The 23,662-nt window shown below is 37.8% G+C and overlaps 1 protein-coding gene across 8 annotated transcripts in view; it reads right to left on the reverse strand.

Annotated features, from left to right (window-relative positions):
* LOC129726104 (anoctamin-1) overlaps positions 1–13,074 on the reverse strand; it is a 72,692-nt gene extending 59,618 nt beyond the window's left edge. The window contains exons 1-6 of one of the 8 annotated variants that reach the window (XM_055682753.1): positions 12,794–13,074; positions 12,666–12,702; positions 12,233–12,431; positions 1,796–1,875; positions 1,178–1,376; positions 768–1,122 (exon numbers count right to left, since the gene is read on the reverse strand). In XM_055682753.1, coding sequence (XP_055538728.1) covers positions 768–1,122; positions 1,178–1,376; positions 1,796–1,875; positions 12,233–12,282 — 684 coding nt within the window. In that variant the 5' untranslated portion in view covers positions 12,283–12,431; positions 12,666–12,702; positions 12,794–13,074. Of the gene's footprint in view, positions 1–767; positions 1,123–1,177; positions 1,377–1,795; positions 1,876–12,232; positions 12,703–12,793 lie in introns of those variants that run through there. The other 7 variants (XM_055682752.1, XM_055682751.1, XM_055682749.1 and 4 more) reach the window with 7 other exon arrangements.
* Between the last annotated feature and the right edge of the window lie 10,588 nt (positions 13,075–23,662).

A 23,662-nucleotide genomic window follows, 5' to 3' on the forward strand; every position in this document is an offset into this window, starting at 1 on the left:
ATTAACATACCCATTTAACATGAAATGAGCTTCGTCACTGAACACAATTTTACGCAAAAAACATTTTTCACAGAGGACGAATTTTGGTAATAAAATTCGATTTTTTGTAAGCGTTGTTCAGGCGTCAGTCTGTTCATGATGAAATGGCAAATCAAACTGAGTACATTAGACTTTGACAGCTGTCAGAATTCCCGCGTGAACTGTCAAATCTGAATACACGAAAAACCATATAGCAAAAAAACACCCTTTATTTCAATAATTGATTCCCAGGGGAGGCTGAAAATAAACATACGTACAGTCGCTGAGCAAACACATTGATTCTGTCTGCGGACTCTGTATATTTTGTAACGAAAAATCCCCTAACTACAGTGTTTAGTCCCACGTCACCATTTCATACAACCCTAGGGCTGTATACCTTGTAGTATTTTTTTACAGTTCAATTGATCATAAAGAGCCTTATTACAGAAGTCTAGTAGACTCAATTTGATCACGAATTTAAAATGAGACGAATTGTTCGTCGAAGCTCTTGATACTAATAGTCAAAGCTATTGATACTAATAAAGCACCTTATGAAAAACACGAATCGATTAGTGCATAAATCTTGCTGATGTTGTAGATTTTGGCTTATCGATAGTTGATTGAATCTTTACGTAAGAAATCGTTTGATGAGAGATGCGATCTAAGCCCCAAGAAAGCATCTTTAGGAGTTCATTCAAATCCGCTTATTCACTTCGACACAGTTCTACTATTTGTAATATAGAACTTACCTTTATAAAATGGATTTCATTTTCCACTGTTTCAAGTTCTAGCTGCAAACCATCCCTAACTAGGTTTTCTTCGAAAACGTGTCTTTTTTTTTGTCTTGATTCCTCCAAATGATTTTGTTCCTCCGGAGCATCTTTCCAAACCAATACAAAATCTACAGATCGCAAACCGTCCGTGAAATAAAGCGAATTATTAATCGAAGTTGTTTCTTCATAGGGATTACATGGACACTCATCGGGGTTGTTATAAGGTGGCATGTGAGAACTTATTTTCGAGTGTTTGGAAGCGGATGATATAATCGCATCGTTTTCATTCTCGGAGTCTGCAGATAAACTTATGGATTTACTGTCGTCTGACCTAATAAAATATGAAAATACTTATTCGTGTTGGACGAAAATTCACAATACTGTACCTGATAGTATTCATTACAACAGTATCTCCTTCATACAGACTAGCAACTGACATAGCTCTAAAGTCGTCTTTGTTTTCGGTATTTCTCAACGCAGCATTGTTGTTGAACGACTTGTAAGGCTTGTTATTTATATGATTTGCATCTTTATTGTAAAACATGTACAGTTGCTCTTCCTTACTAAGAGAAGTTGATAGTTTATCTGAAATAATGTCGACGTCGCAAATGTTACATTTAACTTATTGGTTACATAACAATGTCCTTATTAAAATACTTTGTGTAACTGTCATACTTTGTATAACTGTCATACTTTGTATAACTGTCATACTTTGTATAACTGTTATAGCGAAGCATGTCTGGTGGTAATTCAAGTGTAGATTTACAATGTTAAAATGTTAAAAAGAACTAGAAAATATTCACGTAGTCTGTCCGTATTGTCTATAAGTATTGAATTTGAGCTTGTCGTATACATGTTTTGACGTAAGACCCCGTCTATACTGGTGTTTAGTCTGTAGAGAAAAAATAATCCACCTAGCGTTGAGACCCAGCCTTTCTCTTTCGAACTTATTATTTGTTTGAATAGATTTACATGAAACCTTTAATTCATAGAACAAAATATACCTTGATAATTTTTGCTGGATTTATTTTTCACTCTAATTGACGAATTTCTGGTAACCAAAAGCATAACTGTACCGAACATTCTGGAAGTAACATGAAATAAATATGTTTTAAATATATGCTGCGATTTTTTTTGTTCGGTGGAAACGTCGCTGTACTCATATATAGGGCGGACTCGATTATAAAGGGTTATTTTTTTGCTATTTGGTTTTTCGTGTATTCAGATTTGACGCCTGAACAACGCTCACAAATAATCGAATTTTATTACCAAAATTCGTCCTCGTCAAAAATCCACTTTTTTACCGAAAAATTGTGTTCAGTGACGAAGCTCATTTCATGTTAAATGGGTATGTTAATAAGCAAAATTGCCGCATTTGGATCGAAGAGCAACCAAAGGCAATACAAGAATCGCCAATGCACCCAGAAAAATGCACGGTTTGGTGCGGTTTACACGCTGGGGGCATCATTGGTCCGTACTTCTTCAAAGATGATCAAAATCGCAACGTTATGGTCAATGGCGCTCGCTATCGCGCGATGATTTCTGATTTTTTTTTGCCGGAAATGGAAGAGCTGGGTTTTGTTGACATGTGGTTTCAGCAAGACGGAGCAACGTGCCAAACATCGCGCGAATCAATGGACATATTGCGGAATGAGTACGGTGAGCAATTCATCTCACGAAATGGACCGGTGAATTGGCCGCCTAGATCATGCGATTTAACACCGCTAGATTATTTTTTGTGGGGCTACGTGGGGCTACTCTCGTCTATGCGGATAAGCCAACAACAATTCCAGCTTTGGAAGACAACATTACACGCGTTATTCGCGAGATACCGAAATGCTCGAAAAAGTGACCCAAAATTGGACTTTTCGTATGGACCATTTAAAACGTAGCCGTGGTCAACATTTGAATGAAATTATCTTTAAAAAGTAAATGGCATAAACCAATTTATCGGCTCAAATAAAGATTTCATACAGTTTTGTAATTATTATGCGTTTTTTTTTTCAAAGAAAAACCAAATTCTTAAAAAATCACCCTTTATATCTTTTTAGATTCAACTTTTTATAGTAAGAAAATTTTCCCTGATAGACAACAGCCTAAAAGGACCAACCATCACTCAATATGAGAATTTGTGGAACACTATGATACTCCATTTTAATGGTTGGATAGTAGCTTCCAGTTTCATTACCCAATGTGAGCTTTTCAGAAACCGAGATAATACTTAGAGGCCGGGAATCAACTTCATTTTCTGAGAAACAACCTTAAATTGCCAAATTCAATCCAATAAAGGTATATACTCATTGGGTTCTAAAATAGTGATGTTGTATTTGAAGCAATAATTGAAGTATAAACCTAAATTAATCCACCTAGTGGTCAGACCCAGCTTTTCTCATTCAAACTTTTATTTGCAAAAATAGATTCACATGAACGTTGCAATCTAATAAATGTATATTCACTCTTAAGGTTCTAAAATATTGATGTTGTAATCTATACATATAAAAATGCAGTCCGATCTGTCTGATCCATATAGGCTCGAAAACTACCGAACCGATCGACGTGAAAATTTGTATGTAGGGGTTTTTGGTGCCAATAAAGGTTCCTATGATAGTTTGAGATGAAACATGAAACAAAATGAAACATAAATTTCTGCACAACTCAAGAACAAACCAAGCAAATGAAACCGAATTTGGCATGTGGATGTTTTAAGGGGTAACAAATATGTCCTTAATTGTTGGGAGATACAAATGAAACACAAATTTCTGCACATCTCGAGAATTAATCAACTAAATTGAACCAAATTTGGCAGGTGAATGTTTTTAGTGGTAAAAAATGCCCATAATGTTTTGACACCCCTTCTTCTTTTGGAAGGGAGGGGTGCCATACGAATGAAACACAAATATTTGCACATCTCGAGAACTAACCGAGTAAATGGAACCAAATTTACCATGTGAATGTTTTTAGGGGTAACTAATATGTCCATAATGGTGCGACACCCATCCCTTTTCTGGAAGGGAGGGGTTCCATACAAATGAAGCAGAAATTTCTGCACATCTCGATGGCTAACCAACTAAATAGAACCAAATTTGGCAGGTGAATGTTTTTAGAGGTAACAAATATGTGCATAATGGTTTGACACCCCTCCCTCTTCTATAAGGGAGGGGTCCCATACAAATGAAACACAAATTTCGCACAGCTCAAGAACCAGTCAAGAAAATACAACCAAATTTGGTATACGAATGTTTTTAGAGGTAACAAATACAGTCATGAAAAAAATAATAAATACAATTGCAGTGTTGGATAATTTTTCATATTTGCGCAGTGATTTAAATTGTTGTATGATGTTATGGTACATCATTACGATCTGTAGATACTTTTTTTTTAAAGAGGATCGGAAAAGTAATTGGAGATTTTTTTTTTGTCGGTGATTCTAAAAATTTTTGGCGTGAGTTGGTGTTTTTAACCCGTCAATTGGAATACTTGCTCTATGTTTTGGCAAAGATGCCACCCCTCTGGACCCCTCTCCGTTTTCGTGAGACGCAAATATGTCTGGGTTATTTTTTTAATTTTTCAAACAGATTGAGCAAACACTGGGAATTTTCATACGTATCAATTGCTCCATGTATCAAATCACGACAGGTGGATGAAATATGGTATGTAAGAGTGAATTTTGAAGTTTCCAAATTATTTCAGTACAAAATCACAAAACTACGTATTTTTAAAAAATTCAAAAAAGAAAATCGTTCTTCAAATTTTAGGCTCTACATTTTTGCGGTAAGGTCTCCTGAATCAATACGCTATGGAATATTTATTTTAGCATGCAAATATTTTGAGAAAAACGAGTTTAAATTCACTAAAGTACGTATTTTCATGGAAACCTGATTTTCTCAGTCTCCCACGGTAGGTTTCAACTTAGCTCTTCAATTTTCAAGTTCTATATTTCTAGAGTAACGTCTTCTGAATCCAAATATGCTGAAAGATTCATTCTACCATGCAGATTCAGAGACAAACGAGTTCACTAAAGTACGAATTCTTATGAAAACATGTACATGTAACTATCATATGAATTTTCATTTTTAATGCTTAAAACTGAAAAAACATCAAGGTGTACGGATTTCGATCCAGCACGGTATGTTCTTATAGTCAGTGATGCAAAGAAATTATGAACCGTAGGTTAAATTACCGTATGTTAAATTAAATAAAACAGGTGTTTCTTATTGTTACGAAAAATTTTACTTTATTTAGTATTTTGTGTAAAAATAGTTGCCGCGAAATTACCGCGAATTTTGAATATTTTTTATTTTGCCACCCGCGAAATTTCAACTTTTTTGCCGCGAACTACCACTGTCTCTAGTCTAGTTATTACTTTTAAAGAAATAATAACAAATGCAATAAGTTAATTTTTAACGCACCATAATATGCACGTATAATTGTATAAATATTTTTCAAACTTATTTTTTCAGAAGCAGTACCGTCAGTTCCATCATTACAGTCAATCGCTTCAGTGGATCAGCTGCAGGGTTCGTACAATGTGGAAAAATTTAATAGCATCGTGCAAACACTGGAAGTTTCCCCAATTTCGACCAGGAGCATGAGAAGTACCGATTATCGTGTTAAAAAATCTACGGAGATCACGCAGGCAGTGCGACGAAACATATTCGGCAAAGATTAAACGTACATGGCTAAGCAGGAAGCATATGATGAAATGATTATGCAATTATTGGAGGAATTTAAAGCTCCTACTACAAGCAGGAATGACCAGGTAAAAATATTGTCAGTACTACCAAAATCGTGGTCCATCGCTAAAATAGTGGAGGAATTCGATCCGTCGCCATACATAGTGACACAGATGAAAACACTTGTTAACGATCAAGGTATACTTTGTACCCCTAATTCGAAATGTGGGCGTGGAATCAGTGGAATTGATAAAAAATCGGTAATAGATTTTTTTTGACAATGATGACATTAGTAGACCTATGCCAGGAACTAACGATTTTGTGTCTGAGCTTTGAAATGGCAAAAAAGAACATGTTCAAAAACGTCTTTTAATGATGTCTCTCAAAGAGGCGTACATGATTTTCAAGAGACATGTAGTGGTATTGAAATTGGTTTTACTTTATTTACACAAATGCGGCCCAAACATTGTATATTTCTTGATAGTACCGGGACTCATAACGTGTGTGTATGCACAATACACGAACATGTTAAATTAATGTCTAATACTTTAAAAGTAGTATCACAGGCAGAAATAATGGAAAAAATGTTGTGTAATATTTCTATTAGGACATCAGATTGATATTTGCGTTTTTGTAAGCAATGTTCCTCCAAACAAACTGTCGAAGAAGAACTCCTTTCACAATTAGAGGAAAATATTGACGATGATATTATTTTTCAGCAATGGGTGACCACTGATCGTTGCAACTTGGAAACCATTATAGAGCCTGTTGACGAATTTATTTCGTATTTCGTTGAGAAAATTGATAAGCTTATAACTCATGACTTCATTTACAAAAAACAGTCTTCATTTCTTAAGGACAGAAAAGATTCGTTGGCTGAAGGTGAAATTCTTGTGATTTGCAACTTTTCGGAAAATTACTCATTTGTTATCCAAAATGCAGCTCAGGGTTATCATTGGAATAACTCTCAAGCAACAATTCATCCATTTGAAATTTATTATAAGAGGGATGGTAAATTAGAAAATGTAAGTTTCATTGTAATATCATAAGTTTTGACGCATGATACTGTGGCTGTCCAGCTATTCATATCAAAATTAATTGATTTCATGAAACAGAAAATTATTTTCTTTAAAATTTCTCAAAAATTATTCAGATGGAGCAGCTGCTTATCGTAAAAACAAAAAAAAATTGCGAGCCAGTGTGATTTAAAATTAAGGCATAAATTAGAAGTAGAGTGGCACATTTTCGCAACATCACATGGGAAAGGTCCCTGTGACGCAATCGGAGGTACTCTCAAACGAATGGCAAAGAGAGCAAGTCTTGCCCGAGATTTCGGAAATACTATTAAAACTCCAAGAGAACTTTACGACTGGGCTGTTCGACAAACAGACAAATGTATAACTAAATTAAATTTCTGCTACATATGCAAAGAACAGTAGGTACACAAAAATGTCAGAGGAACTAGAAGTCAGAGGAACTAGAAGTCAAGCAAAACCTATACCTGGAACACAGAAATTTCATAGACATGTCCTGTTGATGGGCAATATCGTGCCCGAAATCGGTCGACTCAAAAGGTAAATTAATTTTTTCGTTTGTAAGAACCATAAGTGTTTTGTCCCGAGACACGTCGCGTGTTATGTTGTGTAAAACATTTATAACAATAAAATAAAAATAATAATGATGATTTCAAACTAATAACAAAAAGCCCCCCGGAAAAACTCAAAAAGCATATATAAACACTCGAACAATAAACTGTTTGTTCAAAAACACATCCACGCACTCCGAGCAGGACCGGCAAATACCCCCCAAGGCCCTCCGCATCCAAACCTATGTCGCTCAAGAGAAACCATGTAAAGAGAGGGTTAAGTAAACCACAGGTCCTGAAGCAGATGGAAATTAAAATTTCATTCCAATCAACCCAGTCACGATGGGAGAATTCCCACAATAGCTCTTCCACGCTCATCTTTTAGCGCCAGTCGGGGGGGACTTGGCCCTGTAGCCGATGCTTTCCTTATCTCCGTTTCGCTCATTTTATCGCAATTGTGATATGATGAGCGAAATATTATGATTTGAGATAATTATGTGCAGACCTCTCCCGAATTGGGAAGATCGACAGGTAATCGGTGGGTGTTCACCTGGCTCTTCATCGCATTATGCTAAGAAGAGGGCCGGAAGTTTCGATGAGCTTTCCCCCTAATTACTGAGTTTCAAGCTTGTTCATATATTTTTTTTATTTTCAAAGCATCACTTGTAATACGAGCATAACGAACATATTTTTCGTTCTAAGCTTTTTTTTCCTGTATGGGCCTTCCTCACTGCGACCAGAATCGTAGATCTATTGTGAGATATGCCCGGGTGTCTGCTGTATCCCGCACTTCTGTTAATAGCAATACCTCTATTGAGAAGTGGCATGCTTATTATTATTGTTCATCAGTGCTTGTGCGTAATGTACTACTCTTCCTTACACGCTTACTGTTCTACTATACCGATACTCGTTCCTCTTGCCAAATATCACCAATTATAATTCCCTGGAGAAGCTTCGTCGTGCGTCCTTCTGGCCAGTTTTATTGATAAAAGGGACTTATTTTTTGTTAAGAGGAAGTCACGCAAAGGTATTTGTAGATTTCAGCGTAAAGGAAGGGTAACTAGTGGGGAGCCTGAGAATAAACCCATGCTTAAGTCCTTTTTGACATCGGATGGCCTGATTCTACTAAGATTCGAACCCATGACCATCCGCTTGACAAAGCGGACTCTGTAACCTTGCGGCTACGCAGCTCCCCTTCGTTCTAACCTCAATGTCACGTGATTCACAACAAATGTATAAACTGATTGCAACATACACACTTAATTTGTCTCGGCAAACTTTTCAACAGCTGATCGAGCGCGGCAAATTTTTTAGCAAATGTCAGCAATATATTTCGACGAACATTCAGCAAATGTATCGATCTACCGTAAACCAGCAAGTATTGACGTTTCGTTCACCGAAGTTCTTGAAGGTACTGTCGAAAGTTTGTTAAACATTTCGCTGAATTTTTCAGCTGTTGAGCTCTCGGCAATAAATTTTAAGTGTGTAGTAGTAACGAGTCTATCACCACTCAAGTCATCCTTGCGGTCAGCCCTTTTTCTGTTTTCTGTCAACAGCCGGACCATAGAGATTTCTTCCTTCTTCCGTAATCGCGATAACTGCTTTTTAAGCAACGTTTAACCACAGGCTAACAGACGTAACACTGAAACCAAGCTCCATTGCCACAAAAAAACGATCATTTCAAATTTTCATTCAAATAACAGTCGTCGCGCGACAAGTGTTTCATCAAATGGATATGAAAATGACTCTGCATTGTTATTTGAAGAATTTTTTTTATCGAATTCAATCATTTTTCAATTATTTTTCAATTTCGTTTCAAGTTGTCGCACACATCAACTTACATCTATGAGCCGCACTTCATTTACGTATGATTCCAACATCCCTTTCAAATGAATTGCACTTAAATCTGCCCCACTGTTTCATCACAGTGATTATCTTGTGCGAAGCACTTTCAGTTGATTTGTTCTGTTTTTATATGTCAAAAGAAGAGCCGTTTGTACTGAAAAGTCGAAAAATGGCGACAGATGAAAAGTCCGCGAGTGTCATTGTGGCGATTTTCCGAACTACATCTGTGAATTTTTGCAAGGTAAGTGATTTGTGTCACGTAAAAGAATCGAATTCCAATCTTATTTTGTATTTCTAGCACATGATTACAGAGATTCTGATGAAAGCATCTTTACGCTAGAGGCAAGTATTTGTTTACTAAAACATCAATTAATTAAATTAAATTAATAAAATTCTTTGTTTGCTTTACAAGCTTCTTCAACAGAGAAGGAAAATTTGTATTTGGTGATGCATAATTAGGTATAGTAAAATTAAAATTTTAAATTTTATAAATAAAACAACATTATATGCAATCATTTTCATGTAAAACTTATCATTTTCAAATCGAATAAAAATCATTCGAAGCTCGGTAAACAATCATTTGATATTCTCAATCTCAATGTCATAACACGAGAATTGAAAGTGTTTTCCTTTTGAAAATGAGGTGTTGCACGATGAATAATTCTAAAGTGTTTCGCTTATGAATTCTATATGTTTTGACCAGTAGGGCGATTTCAAGTGCAAAACACTTTATAATGTCGTGTCACTTTTTTTCAGTGTACATTTTTCTTAGTTCCCAATTTGATACATGCACGTACGCTAGCGCTGTTGTCGAAATACACTAAGGTCGCTTTTTACGCGTTTTTTTTTACGCGGATTCCGGAATTTACGCGTTTTTTTACGCGAATTCCAGAATTTACGCAATTTTTTTACGCGGATTCCGGAATTTACGCGGTATTTTTTTTTTGCCCGGATTTCGGTTTCCCTTCACTCGGAATGCAAAATTAACGATGTTTTTTTTACGTGGATTCCGAGAGTTACGCGTTTTTTTTTACGCGGATTCCGGAATTTACGCGGTTTTTTACGCGGATTCCGGAATTTACGCGGTTTTTTTTTACGCGGCACGTATCCCCCGCGTAAAAAGCGACTTTACTGTATAGGGCGCAGCGCGAACACGACAGTAGGTGGTGCTAGTGTTACTTACATAAACTACTGTTATCATCCGAACGATGGATTAATCGATAATTTGTTCAAAGTATTATGTCTGTTAGTCTGTGGTTTAACTTTATTTACTGGACTTAAAAAAAAATATTCCAGAGCCTTCCACATTTCAGGTGCCGTTTGCTACTGCCGGAAAATTCAAAGATTCCATCCGTTGTGAATCCAATGAGAATTCAATTTTTGCCTGCATCTCGAATCACCCTTCGTCCACCTCTGAGTAGACCGGCTTCATTACCCTGGAGTCGAACAAATCTTATTATGTGATTATAATGTCGTTATAATTTACCTATATTTTTCCATATCGCATTATCACTTTCTTTGTACCTACATCTTAAGCATCAGAGTTAACGCATTGAGTTGAAGCATAATACATTCAGTATATTTGATTTTGTATGCATCACGTACATAATTTTCATGAATTTTCTACAGTCTATCTTCCATAAGATGCAACGGGCTAACTCAAAGTCTTAAATGACTTGATTAATATCTTTAATAATAATAAGGTCACGGAATCGATCTGACCGATACAACCGACACACCATTTAGGAAATGGAAGAGGAAATTGCTATATTTTCAGTCAGTTGGAAACACACGAGACTTGTGCGGATCAAACTAATGACTAAATATCCTACTCCGCGATTATGCGTCCGCCAATCCTGAACTACAGGTAGTAGTATTTACACATTATTTAACGAAATAATTATTTAAAGAAAGTATGTAGTTCGTCATGAGTGATATATAAAATAAAACATAAAATGAAAGCTCACGTATAAGTTAATCTATATATTCCAAAAATAGCTATTTATCTATATGTTATTGGGTTGTTTTACTATATCAGTTTTTTATATTATCTGAAAAAGCTGCATTTTCTGAGCAACACGTGATTTCTCGCCAAACATGTGAAAAGGGCCCATGTGCGTTATGTAAACAAGCCAAATTTTCTCGTTTTTTGATCAATACAAGCGAAATCTGCTCTTATCAATAAGATTTATTGATAAAAGAACTCACTTTTTATCAAAAAATCTTATTTGTACGAGTAGATTAAGCTTGTATTCATTGAAAAACGTGAAATTGTGGCTTGTTTACATATGGCACATGGGCCCTTTTCACATGTTTAGCGAGATTTTCCAAAATTTTCTATCGTTGTCGTTCAATTTTTAAATCACGAAATAAAACTGCTTGAAATCTGCTCGAAATCGTTACAATGACAGTTAGCTTATATAACAACTATCATTGTAGCGATTTAGAGCGATTTTTATTCTTCATTTGAAAATCGAAGGACAATGATATAGAATCTTTGAAAAATCACGTTTTGCTCAGAAAATTACACTCTTTTAGCTGATATATAAAAATCAGAGATCCTTGAGTAGCTAAACAACCCAATTAGTGGAACCATTAACTAAATTTTCATGCGCTAGCAATACAATATCAATACAACAAGCATTTCAAATTCAACACGCAGCATATTACAATATGCAAAATGAAGTGATTTACTATTAATTTCATTGTTTTGTATTAAAGCCTGTAGTACACTCTTTGACCGAGCGTCAAATATTTGTTACTTTTTGACAGATAAAAATTTGGTCAGAGATAATTATTTGTCACTCTCCAATTTGAACATGGGGCAAACATGGGCAAACGACAACCATGATGTCAAATAAATTTGACCATTATGTCAGAAGGTCAAATATTTGACCATTAGACAAAGAGTGTACTACAGGCTTAACCCTCTCTCTACCATGGTTACTCTAGAGCACCACAGGTTTGGATGCAAAAAACCTGTCGAAATATTTACCAATCCTACTCAAAATGCATAAATATATTCTTGAACAATCAGTATATTGTTCAAGAATATATTTATGCATTGGTAAATATTTCGAAAGGCTTTTCGCTTCCAAACCTGTGGTGCTCTAGAGTAACCATGGTAAAGAGAGGGTTAAGTCGACTGAAGGAATCGATACTTGACATTGAAATGTTCGACAAGTAGTGAAAACACAAAAATCACTTCATAATAGCGTGTAGATTTTTTATCGTGTTGCATCGAGAATCGCAATATCATTTTTTTATTCCTGGGCAGGATGGCACTGGCCAGTTGAATAAAAAATTTGCTATAATATATTTAATACATTATATCTTACATCACTTCGGTAATTACGAGATCCACAATACCCCCTTCCTCCAACAGCATTTTTCTGCCAATTGATGTCCCGCAACGGAGCTTTGGCCTTTGGTCACTTTGGGCTTTCGTCTATTATAACCAATATGTTTTATGGCAATCCTATGTATGATATTAGTGACCCCGTCTAGGGCCCGTTTTTTGGTAATACAGCTTACCACCTACAATGTGAAATAAAAGTCCACTGGAATTGAATATGAATTTTAGAAATTATTTTTTTATAAACTTTTCTTTCCGGTTCTTTCAGGACGAAAATATTACTAATGGAAGAACTTCGCATAGTACAACCAAAGTAACTAAAGTTGCATTTTGGCTAAGCATTTGCCTTTCCGTCAGATAGTTAGTTGGGAAACATCGTTTTTCGAAAACTTTCATAACTTGCAAAAGGTGCCCACCCTAAGCTCTTCCAAAACACAAAAGTGCTTGTTTTGGCTAAAAATGAACGTCAAAGTACATAGTTACAATAATAGTTGTAGGCATTGAACGAGGTATATTTTATTTTACAAAAATCACTAGTACTCACCCATATGGTTAGAAAGCAAATTAGAGCAGCTGTTATAATTAACTTCTGTGATGAAAGCACAATTTCAATGTTCAATTTTAATATAACCAAACACTAAATTGTCAATTTATTGAATAAAATTACCCGGCATGACAAATAAATACCATTTTGGTGAGCAATGTTGCCATATGGCGAGATAAGTAGTGATGTCCGTTTACTTCTCGATCAATCGAGTTATTCGATTATTTGCAAAATTATTCGATTAATTTTTAACCGATTAACCTACTTTTCGATTATTGAATAATCGAATAGTTGACCCCGATTATTGTTCGATTATAGTTCAACTTTGTCCAAAAATGGGAAAATTGGTTATGTCAGCGGTGACGAAAACACAAGAGATTTCGAAACCTCTGTTCTCACTTATTTTATATTATCCATTTAGTTGAAAATTGTAGTTGTCGACTGGCGACAATTGGTTTTAATCTCATGCCGCACATTATACCTTACGTCGCAAATAGTGCGCTGTATAGCGCATCTGATGTGCCATACAGCGTACTACTTCCCACGTAAGGATATTTAAAGTCGCAGCGAAAAGTCGCGCGCAACAAAAGTCGTGATTTAGATTTAGTGCTGCGACGTTAATATTTCATTCAAAATTATAAAAATGCCCGCACGAACGAAAACTAAACTTTTTTTTTTTGCGTGTTCACAAACAAAACACTTGGCGTCGCGACTACGAAGTTAGAAAAGATTTTAGGGGTTTTCGCACTAACGCGAACTCACATAAGCAATTGTTAAAATATGTGTGAGTGCCAGAGCTAAAATATTTCCTTCCCTCTTTTTCGCATGCAAGAACCGCACAAATTCGCGTTGACGGTGTTGCTGATATTTTGTTTGTTTTTGCATGCGAAAATGACGAAATGAAATATTTTTGATTTTGTCATCACGCAGTGGTATAACAGGAGGCAAGTCAGGCTAACAAAATATGCCAATTATCTCTGGCAGATTTTGAGAGGTGAACACTGAACACATCTAAAACGATTTCTTGGATTGGTGAGTATGACGAAAAATGTTGCTTTTCTTTGTATGAACAGATGTCACATTTAATATAATTTTAGTTAATATGAAGCAAAAAATTACTAAGCAGTGTAGAGAGGAGTAACTTGTACCAGTCAACATCGAACCAAGTAATGACCTGTGGGCTGCCCACGGTACTCTTGCTAGAGAAGCATCAAGATACAAAAACATCAACCATATGGTTAGATTACCCGGGGAGTTACGGCAGTATTTGCATGGCAATTTGGCACCAAGGAATTCTGACCCAATTATAGTATGGAACCGAATTCAAGGACAGATTCCAACGCTTCATAAAATACCGATGAAATACATGCCAGTTCTAGGAACATCCGTTCCTTCAGAAGTCTATTCAGCAAAGCCGGTCAAACGATTACAAAGCTGCGAAATCGGCTCCAAGGACCCCACCTAGAAATGTTCCTAATCTAACAGTCGATAGGAGAGGATGCATGATTTCACTGACGGCACCTACTCACGTCACAGGGTGTCTAGGGCCATTCATTGTCATTCGAATGTTTAGCATTTTTGAAATAAATGTTTCTTTTCTCGCTTTCCAAACGTTAACAAGTAAATTTATATGGTTGATTTCCTATTTATTGATTTGTTTGCCTAATGTTTAGGATATAGGATTCGATCACTTAAATCTAGTGTAAAGTTTTTCGTACAGCAAAATCACTTGCAAACGAATGCACAATTGCAAAACTGAAGAACTAATTGAATCGGAAAAATTCTTTCTCGGAGATTCATAAAGAATTAGGCTAATTGAACTAATAAATATATTAAATAATGTGATTTCAAACCGAATAGCCAAAAAGTCTCTTAAAGAAAGTTTCAATATGTTGTAAAGTTGTACAATATTTTTTGATGCAAAAAAGCAAAGTTTAGGTGTTACACTATTTTACAATGAATTTGCAGCAGAGATTCGATCATAGGCTTGTTCGATGAACCAACTTCGTAGTTCGTACATCGAAATCAAGAGGTAGGCCACGAAATATTTCTAGAGCTTTCTGCCAGATTTGTCAGTAAAATCTAGAGATCAAGTTTATTGGTAACTGACTGTTGGTCAGCACTAACATTTTATTTTTGAACGTAGGACTCACGCAATCAGATAATCGATTATCTCGATTTATCGAATATCCGTCCGATTAGCGGACACGAACAAAATAATCGAATAACAATTAATCGATTAGTTGAAAAAATCGGACATCACCAGACAAGTAAGGATCAGAGCCGCAAGATTTTATTTTGAAAAATCTGTATGTACCCGTGAAAAAATCTGTATTTTTCTGTATTTTGCTCGTGTGCCTGCCGTTCCTGCAAGCGCTCGGGTTTGGGTTTACTGGGCTTGGAATCCGACCTGAAACCGTGAAAAAGTTGGGTAAAATTCCTGAAAGAATACTCTGGTCTATAGCCGAATTTTATTTTTCTATGAAAGCAATCGAATCAGGTATTTTTGTTCCAAAGTTTTCCCTCTTAGCCAAATGTCGGATGTACAAAAGAAATAAAAAAAAGCAATTAGTTAAATGCCAGACGCCCAGCAGGAGTCAAACAGAAGCAATAAAAGGGTAAAAGAATAGTGTGATTGTCGGCAAAAGAAGAGCGTTGGTTATCGTCAACGCAAATACAACATAAATACAATCAGCCGCAAATATTCCGCTTTGGACGAGTAAACAGATTTTAAAGCTCGTTCTATAAAAATTCTTATTCGGCTTGTGAAAACCGAGATAACAAAGCAAAAATATTGCTGTCTTTTTCTCTCTTACAAAATTATTCGCAACAACACTGCGTACTGTGGATGAGGTAATTCACGAGATAGTTGCGATCAGCCTCAGGTTTGTTCAAGAGATCGCAATTTGGATGCAATCCGGATCGAAAAGCGTGAAAAACAAACGTTGTCCGATCGGTTGCTCTATCATCCTCCAAACAACAATATATTGTTATTTAAATTGTAAAGTAGGCAATGTATGTGATTTTTTCGAGGATGCGAAAAATGTGATGCGGAAACGGGCTGAGGGGTGTGATTTAGACTTAGAAAAAATTTCCCTCGTCCCGTATGGACGATTAGAGATTTTTTTCTCCGACATTAAAAAAATTTCGTGTTCGGTTGTAGTTTGGTTTTGCAACTTGAAAAACAACAACAACAACAAACGTACAAGCAATGAAACGTCACTCTCGGATTGCCTGAAGCGAATCGTCCAGTTTGGCGGTTATGTGGGAAACGCATTCGGAAAACAGAAAACTGATGTTCGGATGAAATGTATGTGAGGTAGAGCTAACAGTTCATTAGTTCGAACATTTTTTGAAACATCACGATCTTAAACCGAAACTTAAAAAATTCGATGCAGAAGTTCTGTACAAATCTGTATTATAAATCAAAATTCTGTATGAATTCCGTATTCTGTATCATTTCTGTATCGTGTTCAAAAAAAACTATATAATACAGAAAAATCTGTATACTTGGCAGCCCTGGTAAGGATTTTGCAGGATTCCAACACGGAAAACGAAAAGTACCCAAATTCATGTCGATTTTACTCAACGGAGTCGTTCGGTGCAGGAAGCCAATTTTGAGTGATTGTAGATTAATTTAATAGTAGGTGTATAGCACTAAGTGTATCAACACGTCGAAAATGCACAACGTTGAGTTCACTCTTTTGTACTTTATCTTGGGTGGTTTGATTCGATTGAATTAATATTATTTGAAAATAGAATTTAATTGAAAAACAATCTATAAAACTTATCTTAATATTTATTCAAGTACCTTCCAATTTGCGATCACTGGCTTCATCAATTTTCTCTATTAGTGCCTCCGCTTCAGCTCCATTCTCACAAATCATTATTAATCTTGTTTTTAATCGACGGTTATTATTAACAAACTGATGCACATAAACTGTTCGTCACTTAAAATCACCAACTCAGTGCCAAAACTATCAATATTCACAAATCTTTACCAGTTTCACGAAATCAATTTCATCACTCAGGTTTTCAATTTTTCAACCAGTTTGATTTTTCATCCAATGTTGGGTTCAAACTACTCAACGTTGGCTTTATATCAAAACACCGCCATTGAGTGAGAGCTAGAGTTTGAAATCTATTGAGTTGGAATGACTCAGCGTTCGCATTGCAAAATTACCCAACACGTGAGTTGTATAATGTTTACATCATGTAGTTTGTACCCACCGGTTGGGTAGATTTTGTTTTCCGTGTAAAGAATGCAACCTAGGGGTTAGACAAATTTATTTATTATCCATTCAGTTGAAAATTGTAGTTGTCGACTGGCGACAATTGATTTTACTCTCATGCCTCACATTATACTTTACGTCGCAAATAGTGCGCTGTATAGCGCATCTGATGTGCTATACAGGGCACTACTTCTCACGTAAGGATATTATCCATTCAGTTTAAAATTGTAGTTGTCGAGTGGCGACAATTGATTTTACTCTTATGCCTCACATTATACCTTACGTCGCAAATAGTGCGCTGTATAGCGCATCTGATGTGCTATACAGCGCACTACTTCTCACGTAAGGATATTAAAGGTCGCAGCGAAAAGTCGCGCGCAACGAAAGTCGCGATTTCGATTTAGCGCTGCGACGATAATACATGATCAAAATTTCGGTGATGTTATTGGCGATTTAACTCAAAACTAAAAACGACCGTGCGACTTCTGGATTTGAGCTTTAGAACTAAAAATATGATGATAGATTCAATTTTTAGCCAAGGCTAATATACACAGAAGACTGCTTTTCCTGCGATATTTGCGTAAAATGGATGTTCTTACCGTCAAAAAGAATACAGCTGCTTAGAAACTTTCAGCAGCATCTAGTAGACTGCTTACCGTTCAGAAAATACATATAAAATTGCAAATATATGAGATCCGGTTTCATTTCTAATTTGAGGTTGTGTTTTAAGGAAGTTGGTAGTTACAAAGCGTGTTGGAATTGCATTTTCTCCAGTTTGAATCTACCGTTTGGTGAAAAAAATCTTAATTTTTAAAGTCTCCCGCTACGTAAACTCGTGATAATTCACTGCAAATAGAATCTTGATAGGTTTAAATTCTGCCTACCAATCTGTCGTGATCCGGAGAGCAAGCGGATGCTTGAGAATTTGTTTCGACGCTGTCCATTGGTAGTCCACTAGCAGCTGGGGGGTATCGGCTGGAGCCTGCATTGGTTTCGGTTGAGTAAATGGTGAAGCATAACATGCTTGGATCAACACCGGTACCGGCCGCCTGCACGCAGCATGTCCAAGTCCTCCGCCCTGTACATCCGTTGCCGACTCGATTGGGCCCTCCGCGCCAGACTTGGTTTTCTCCTCCGGGCGACCAAAGAGCAAGGTGTATTTTTCACTTGCACTACGCGGGAATCAAAGGACTCCGCGCGCGCGATTCATTTACGCTACACCTGACAAGCAACTGCTCACTGCCATGCATTCTGCACGGGAAAACGAATCGTTTACACTTCAGCAAAAGAGAAAGCCGAAGTTTTACACCTAAAACCGAAGTTTTGCTCCGCAAAGCCGAACGATGGCACGCGGCGTCCGTCATATAATTGCCATGGCTAGTGCGATTGATTTTTAAAGCTATGGTAATTTTTCCCAGCATTAAAATGAATATTCTAAGCATTTTTACTGGCTGACGAGGCGACAGTGGCAATATCACTCCAGAGATTTTCTGACCCAAGCGCATTGGTCATAACATGTTGGTCGCAAATGCAACTGATGCATGATGGTAAATGTATATATGAAAAATGGGTACTGAACTTTAATCAGCCACTCTAGTTTTTCAGCTTTTTACAGCCTTTTGCAAACGATCGCAGCTTTTCTTTGCCAGTTCTTCACATCTTTTATTTTATTCAAGATGTCCTTTTCTTGGATTCTCAGGTCAGTGTATCAGGTTTGTGGTATGAATAAAAATATAGTGAGAGTAACGACGGAGAACACGTATGGTCCACGTTGTTAGATGCTCATACACTAGAAGAATAGTGAATATTCCTAATTGCTACTTATTTCGAAAATTTTTTTAAAATTTCTTTCTACTTATTCCTACAGAAACCAGATAAATCCTATTTCTAGGATGTCTTATAAAGGGCAAGCGAATTAGAACTAAGCCTAAAACTAAAACTAGCATGTTCTTTTTTAATTACCACGCGATTCGATTTGTTGTTTGATGAGCACTTTGTTGCTTTTCAAGGACCGTCAGGCGGGATCAGATTGTGAGGTTGTGACTTCTAAGCCGTGACTTGTCAGCCATCTCATCCTGGTCAGAAGATTAGTCTTTCTTGATTGAATATTGGAGGGAACTTATTCAAAAAAGTTTGGTCTTGTGGTCGCCATGAGTTGGCTACATACAATGGGTTTGTATGGCACAATTTCACCCCACTGGCACAATCTAAATAAATCGGGGTATTACGGAAGTCATTAATCAGCATCGTTCATGCCTTGTTTCCTTGGTCCAGGATACCATAAACAGGAACATGGGTATCCAAAAGTAACGATTTGGTGCTTTGGAGTTCAGCACCACCAAAACCACCAAAATGTACATATTGTCATTATGGTTCAATGCACAAACGCATTGATTACTATCTGTGAACCTGATTCGCAGTAGATGTGCGTCTAACCCGTAGGTAGTGAAAGGACGAGGTCTGCCAGTTTGAAGGCGTACTCTGACGAGAAAATTGGAAAAACTTATTGTAGGCAATTGTAGGTCTATCATAAATATCACCATTTGTTGCGCCCACCTTAGCCAAAGTGTCCATCTTATTAACTGGAATGGAGCAATGAAAAGGAATCCACACTAAGGTAATCTAATAAGATTTTTCGGATAAAACATTCTGATCTTCCTGTACGTGTACGGAGAGTGTTTTGCAATTTTCACCGACGAAGAGCCTGAATAGAACTGAGACTGTCTGTAAAGATGAAATAATGGTCCTTGAGCATTTTTTGCGGCGTAAAATCTCTGCAATACTTCTGTTTTCTAGTCATTATGGCACGAAAATCAACTACTCAACACGTGTGACTGAACTTTTTTTCCAATATAAAGTAGACAACGCGTAGGTTATTAGTTTTCTCATTTTTCATTCATATACACGGTGCACCCGCCGTGCACTCGAGAAATAACACACGCGCACCTCCGAACTAATGCGTTTTCACGGCGTGCGAAAAAATTCTCTTCGCGCGAATCGAGTAGTCTGCTCCTCGTGCGAGTCGACGGGTACACCTGGTGCAGAGAAATGCCAAGTCTGCTCCGTGCCATCCATAGTACTTACTCCTGTTTGTGTGTCGTCCAGTCCCGCTCGCGTTCTCCTGTTCTGCTTGGCTAGAGTTGCCATTGTGTCCATCGCTGTTGAAAGTATCCGCAAGAATGACCCATTTCCTTTTTTTAACTCAAAGTATATTTGTTTATATTTTTATATGGTTACATATGGTTTTTGAGGTTTGCTGGTTACTTAATTCTATAGATTTACTTTATTTGTGTAGAATTTTGCAGTTCGTCTTTTATAGGACTTGTTTTTAATTGAAAAAAAAAAATTTATAACCTACTTAACTACGAATAACTAACTTAAAATTAATTTAAAACTAAGGTACCAGCTCACGAATGATCTGGTGAGGTGACCTGGCGCAGGATTCTCTGAACCTAGTCAACGATGTTGTTCTCCGTTCCTCCAGCACCTGAAGACCAGCCAGGCGATGGAACTCAGAGTTTCGTGTCCTCGGAGGGGTGTTTAGGATCATACGTAATATTTTATTCTGAACAATCTGAAGTTTTAGATGGTGGGTTTTAGCGCAGCCCTCCCAGACAGGCAAAGCGTACTCTATGACCGGTAAAATTATTTGCTTGTGAACGGCAAGCTTGTTGGTGAGGGAAAGAGTGGATTTCCTATTAATGAGAGGATAGAAGGATTTGGTTAGTATGTTGTACTTGGTAACAGTTTTCTCTACGTGTGAACGAAATAGAAGCTTTTGGTCCAGGGAGAGACTAAGATAGACAACCTCATTCGACCATTCGATGGAAGTGTTATTGAGATGTATTCTCACATTGGCAGGCGGAACAAGTCGAGTTGATTTTGAATGCGGGAATATAATAGCCTGGGTCTTAGCTGCATTGATGCAGATCTTCCAGCTGTTGAAATAGTCGGACAAAACATCCAGGCCCTCCTGTAGTCTACGCGTCAAGGCTCTAATCACTCGACCTTTGTAGATAATGGCAGTGTCGTCTGCAATCATAGACAGGATGCCACCACCCGGAAGGGGAGGAGCATCTGAGGTAAATATGCTGAACAGGATGGGACCGAGAAGGCTACCCTGTTGAACCTCAACATCTACATTAAACGTATCAGAGGGAATGTTGTAGAGGAAGACCTGGAATGATCTGTTCGACAGATAATTTTTGATGATCTTTACGAGGAAGATCGGGAAGTTGAATCGCTGCAGCTTGAACTCCAGGCCATCATACCAGACATTATCTAACGCCTTTTCGATGTCCAACAATGCCATGGCAGATGTTTTTACTAACGGACTTGTTCCGCCTTAGGATCTGAGTAACTCTAGTGAGTTGGTGAACGGTGGAGTGACCCTGCCTAAACCCGAACTGTTCTGGGAGGAAAATGTTATTCTGGTTTACGGCTTCCAGTAAGCGACTAAGAATCAACTTTTCGAACAGCTTCGAGATGCACGATAATAGGCTGATAGGACGATAGTTTTTAGCGTTGGTAGGGTCCTTATCGGGTTTGCGGATGGGGATTACTTTAGCTAGCTTCCGGCGGTAAGTCTCCAGAACGGCTTTCCACGGACTGGGAGCGAGCGGAGATGTTGAGAAAAATGTTTGTTTCTTAAATCCACCACCCTGGCTTTGAAGATTTTGTTGAGACGATTGCGGAAGCGGCGGCCTCTCGCATACAAACAACTGATCTACTGGATTGGCCAGATTACTGAAGCATAGGGGCAATCCCCTAGTTTACGTCCGAACGAGCGGGTAAGGACAGCATGTGCCCCGGACAATCGAGTTGGGCGAAGGCCACGAGTGTGTTACATTAAATTTTTAATAAAACCAATTTTAATTTTTTTTTCATTCTTTGAAACAATTAGGGAACGGAAACAAAGAACAAGGTAATAAAAAAAATTCTTTCGAAACCCTCTTTTTTGTATAAATTCTCAGATTTTTTCGCAAGGGTGGTAACACTTTATCGAATCAAATAGCCTAAATTCTCCTCAAGCATTACGTATTTCATAGACGTTTTCTTACAACATTTCAGCTATAGATAAGTAATATTTAAAATAAAAAAAAATTCTGCTATAAATAATCGAACCTAAAATGATATGTATAATCGAGTCTATATATAATCGATTCTGACCTATAAATAAATATAGTGACGTATCGATTGTACCAATTTCTTATTTGTTTCATGTTATTTTCGTGTGTATGTGTTAATATATGTTCATATGTGTGTGAATGTAAAGTTTTGAATGTTCGGTATAGTTGTGCTGTTGGTTGCCAAAAATTTGTTACTTAGAGTGGAAAAGAAATGCACCAGAAATTTAAGAAATCGTGTAAATCTATTTTAACAAATAATAAGTTCGAATGAAAGATGCTGGGTTTCACCGCTAAGTGAATAATTTCGGGTTTCATTTGAATCATCATTAATTATCAATGATTTTTCGGCCTTTCGAATGATTCGGCCTTTTGTGGTTCGGCCGTTTGATAGATTCGGCCGTTTGTTATTTCGACCGTTTGAAATTCGGCCGTTTGTGATTCGGCCGTTCGAGTTTCGGCCGTTTGTAGGTAAACCCACCAGACTAGAAGCAGGTACATGTAGGTTCCGGGCCAGGGATAATGCCTCAATGATGGACTGAAGACACTGGTCGATGTTTTCTGAGGACTCGAGCTGGACGCTGTAGTCAATTGCGTTGTCCACACATCGCTGGAACCGCGCCCAATCGAATCGATGGTAGTTACGCCGAGAGACCTCGATTCGGTTAGCAGAGGATCCAACTTCGACTACCACTGGGAAGTGGTCCGAGCTGAGTTCTTGGTGAACAACCGGGTCGGTGATGTTGCCCATATGAACAGGTCGATGGTTGCGTGTACTCCGGATCTGCTCAATCGGGTGGCAGCGGCCGGACCTAGGATGTTGTAGTGGCCTACTTGTAGGTCGTTGAAGAGGATCAGGCCGTTTTGGTTGCGTCGACTGTTGCCCCAGGCTTGGTGTTTTGCGTTAAGGTCACCCGCAATGATGAACTGCCCCTGCCTCGGAGTCAGTTTGATGATGTCGCCTCTCAGGTTCGTTGCCGACCCGTCCTTACGTTGACTTGCTTGGGACAGTAGGCTGCGATGATGGCAATGGGACCGGTCTCCGTTGTGATTTATTTTGTGTACGTTGAGGAAGTCAACAAGCTCGTAATTCTTGTTTCTGATGGAGCAAGCGTTCCAGTTAGCAATCTTAATGATTTCACGGTCCATATTGGAAGCGATCATCACCGCAGATTGCAGTTGTTCAGCTCTACTTTTGCATGTGCGAAAAGTGTTGATGCATTTCACGACCAGTGAAACGTATTGCTCCATGGTGAGCATGGGTTCGTTGTCAGTTGTGCCAGTTGCAGCTTGGGAGAAAGTCATTGCGGACGAGTTCCCTTGGAGACCTGGTGGGGGTGAACGGCTACCGGATCTCGTTGCTTCAGTATACGTAGAGGCAGCTGTGACTGGTTTGGTGGTTGGATTCAGCGGTAGCGAGGCGAGCAAAGGTATGGGGTGCCGGGAGCCAATGGCAGGGAACTCCTTTGCGTTATTTGGGGGCACCTTTCGGCGACCTGGTTGATTGTTAG

The sequence above is a fragment of the Wyeomyia smithii genome, chromosome 2 (genome assembly GCF_029784165.1).
Source record: "Wyeomyia smithii strain HCP4-BCI-WySm-NY-G18 chromosome 2, ASM2978416v1, whole genome shotgun sequence".
Classification (NCBI taxonomy): domain Eukaryota; kingdom Metazoa; phylum Arthropoda; class Insecta; order Diptera; family Culicidae; genus Wyeomyia; species Wyeomyia smithii.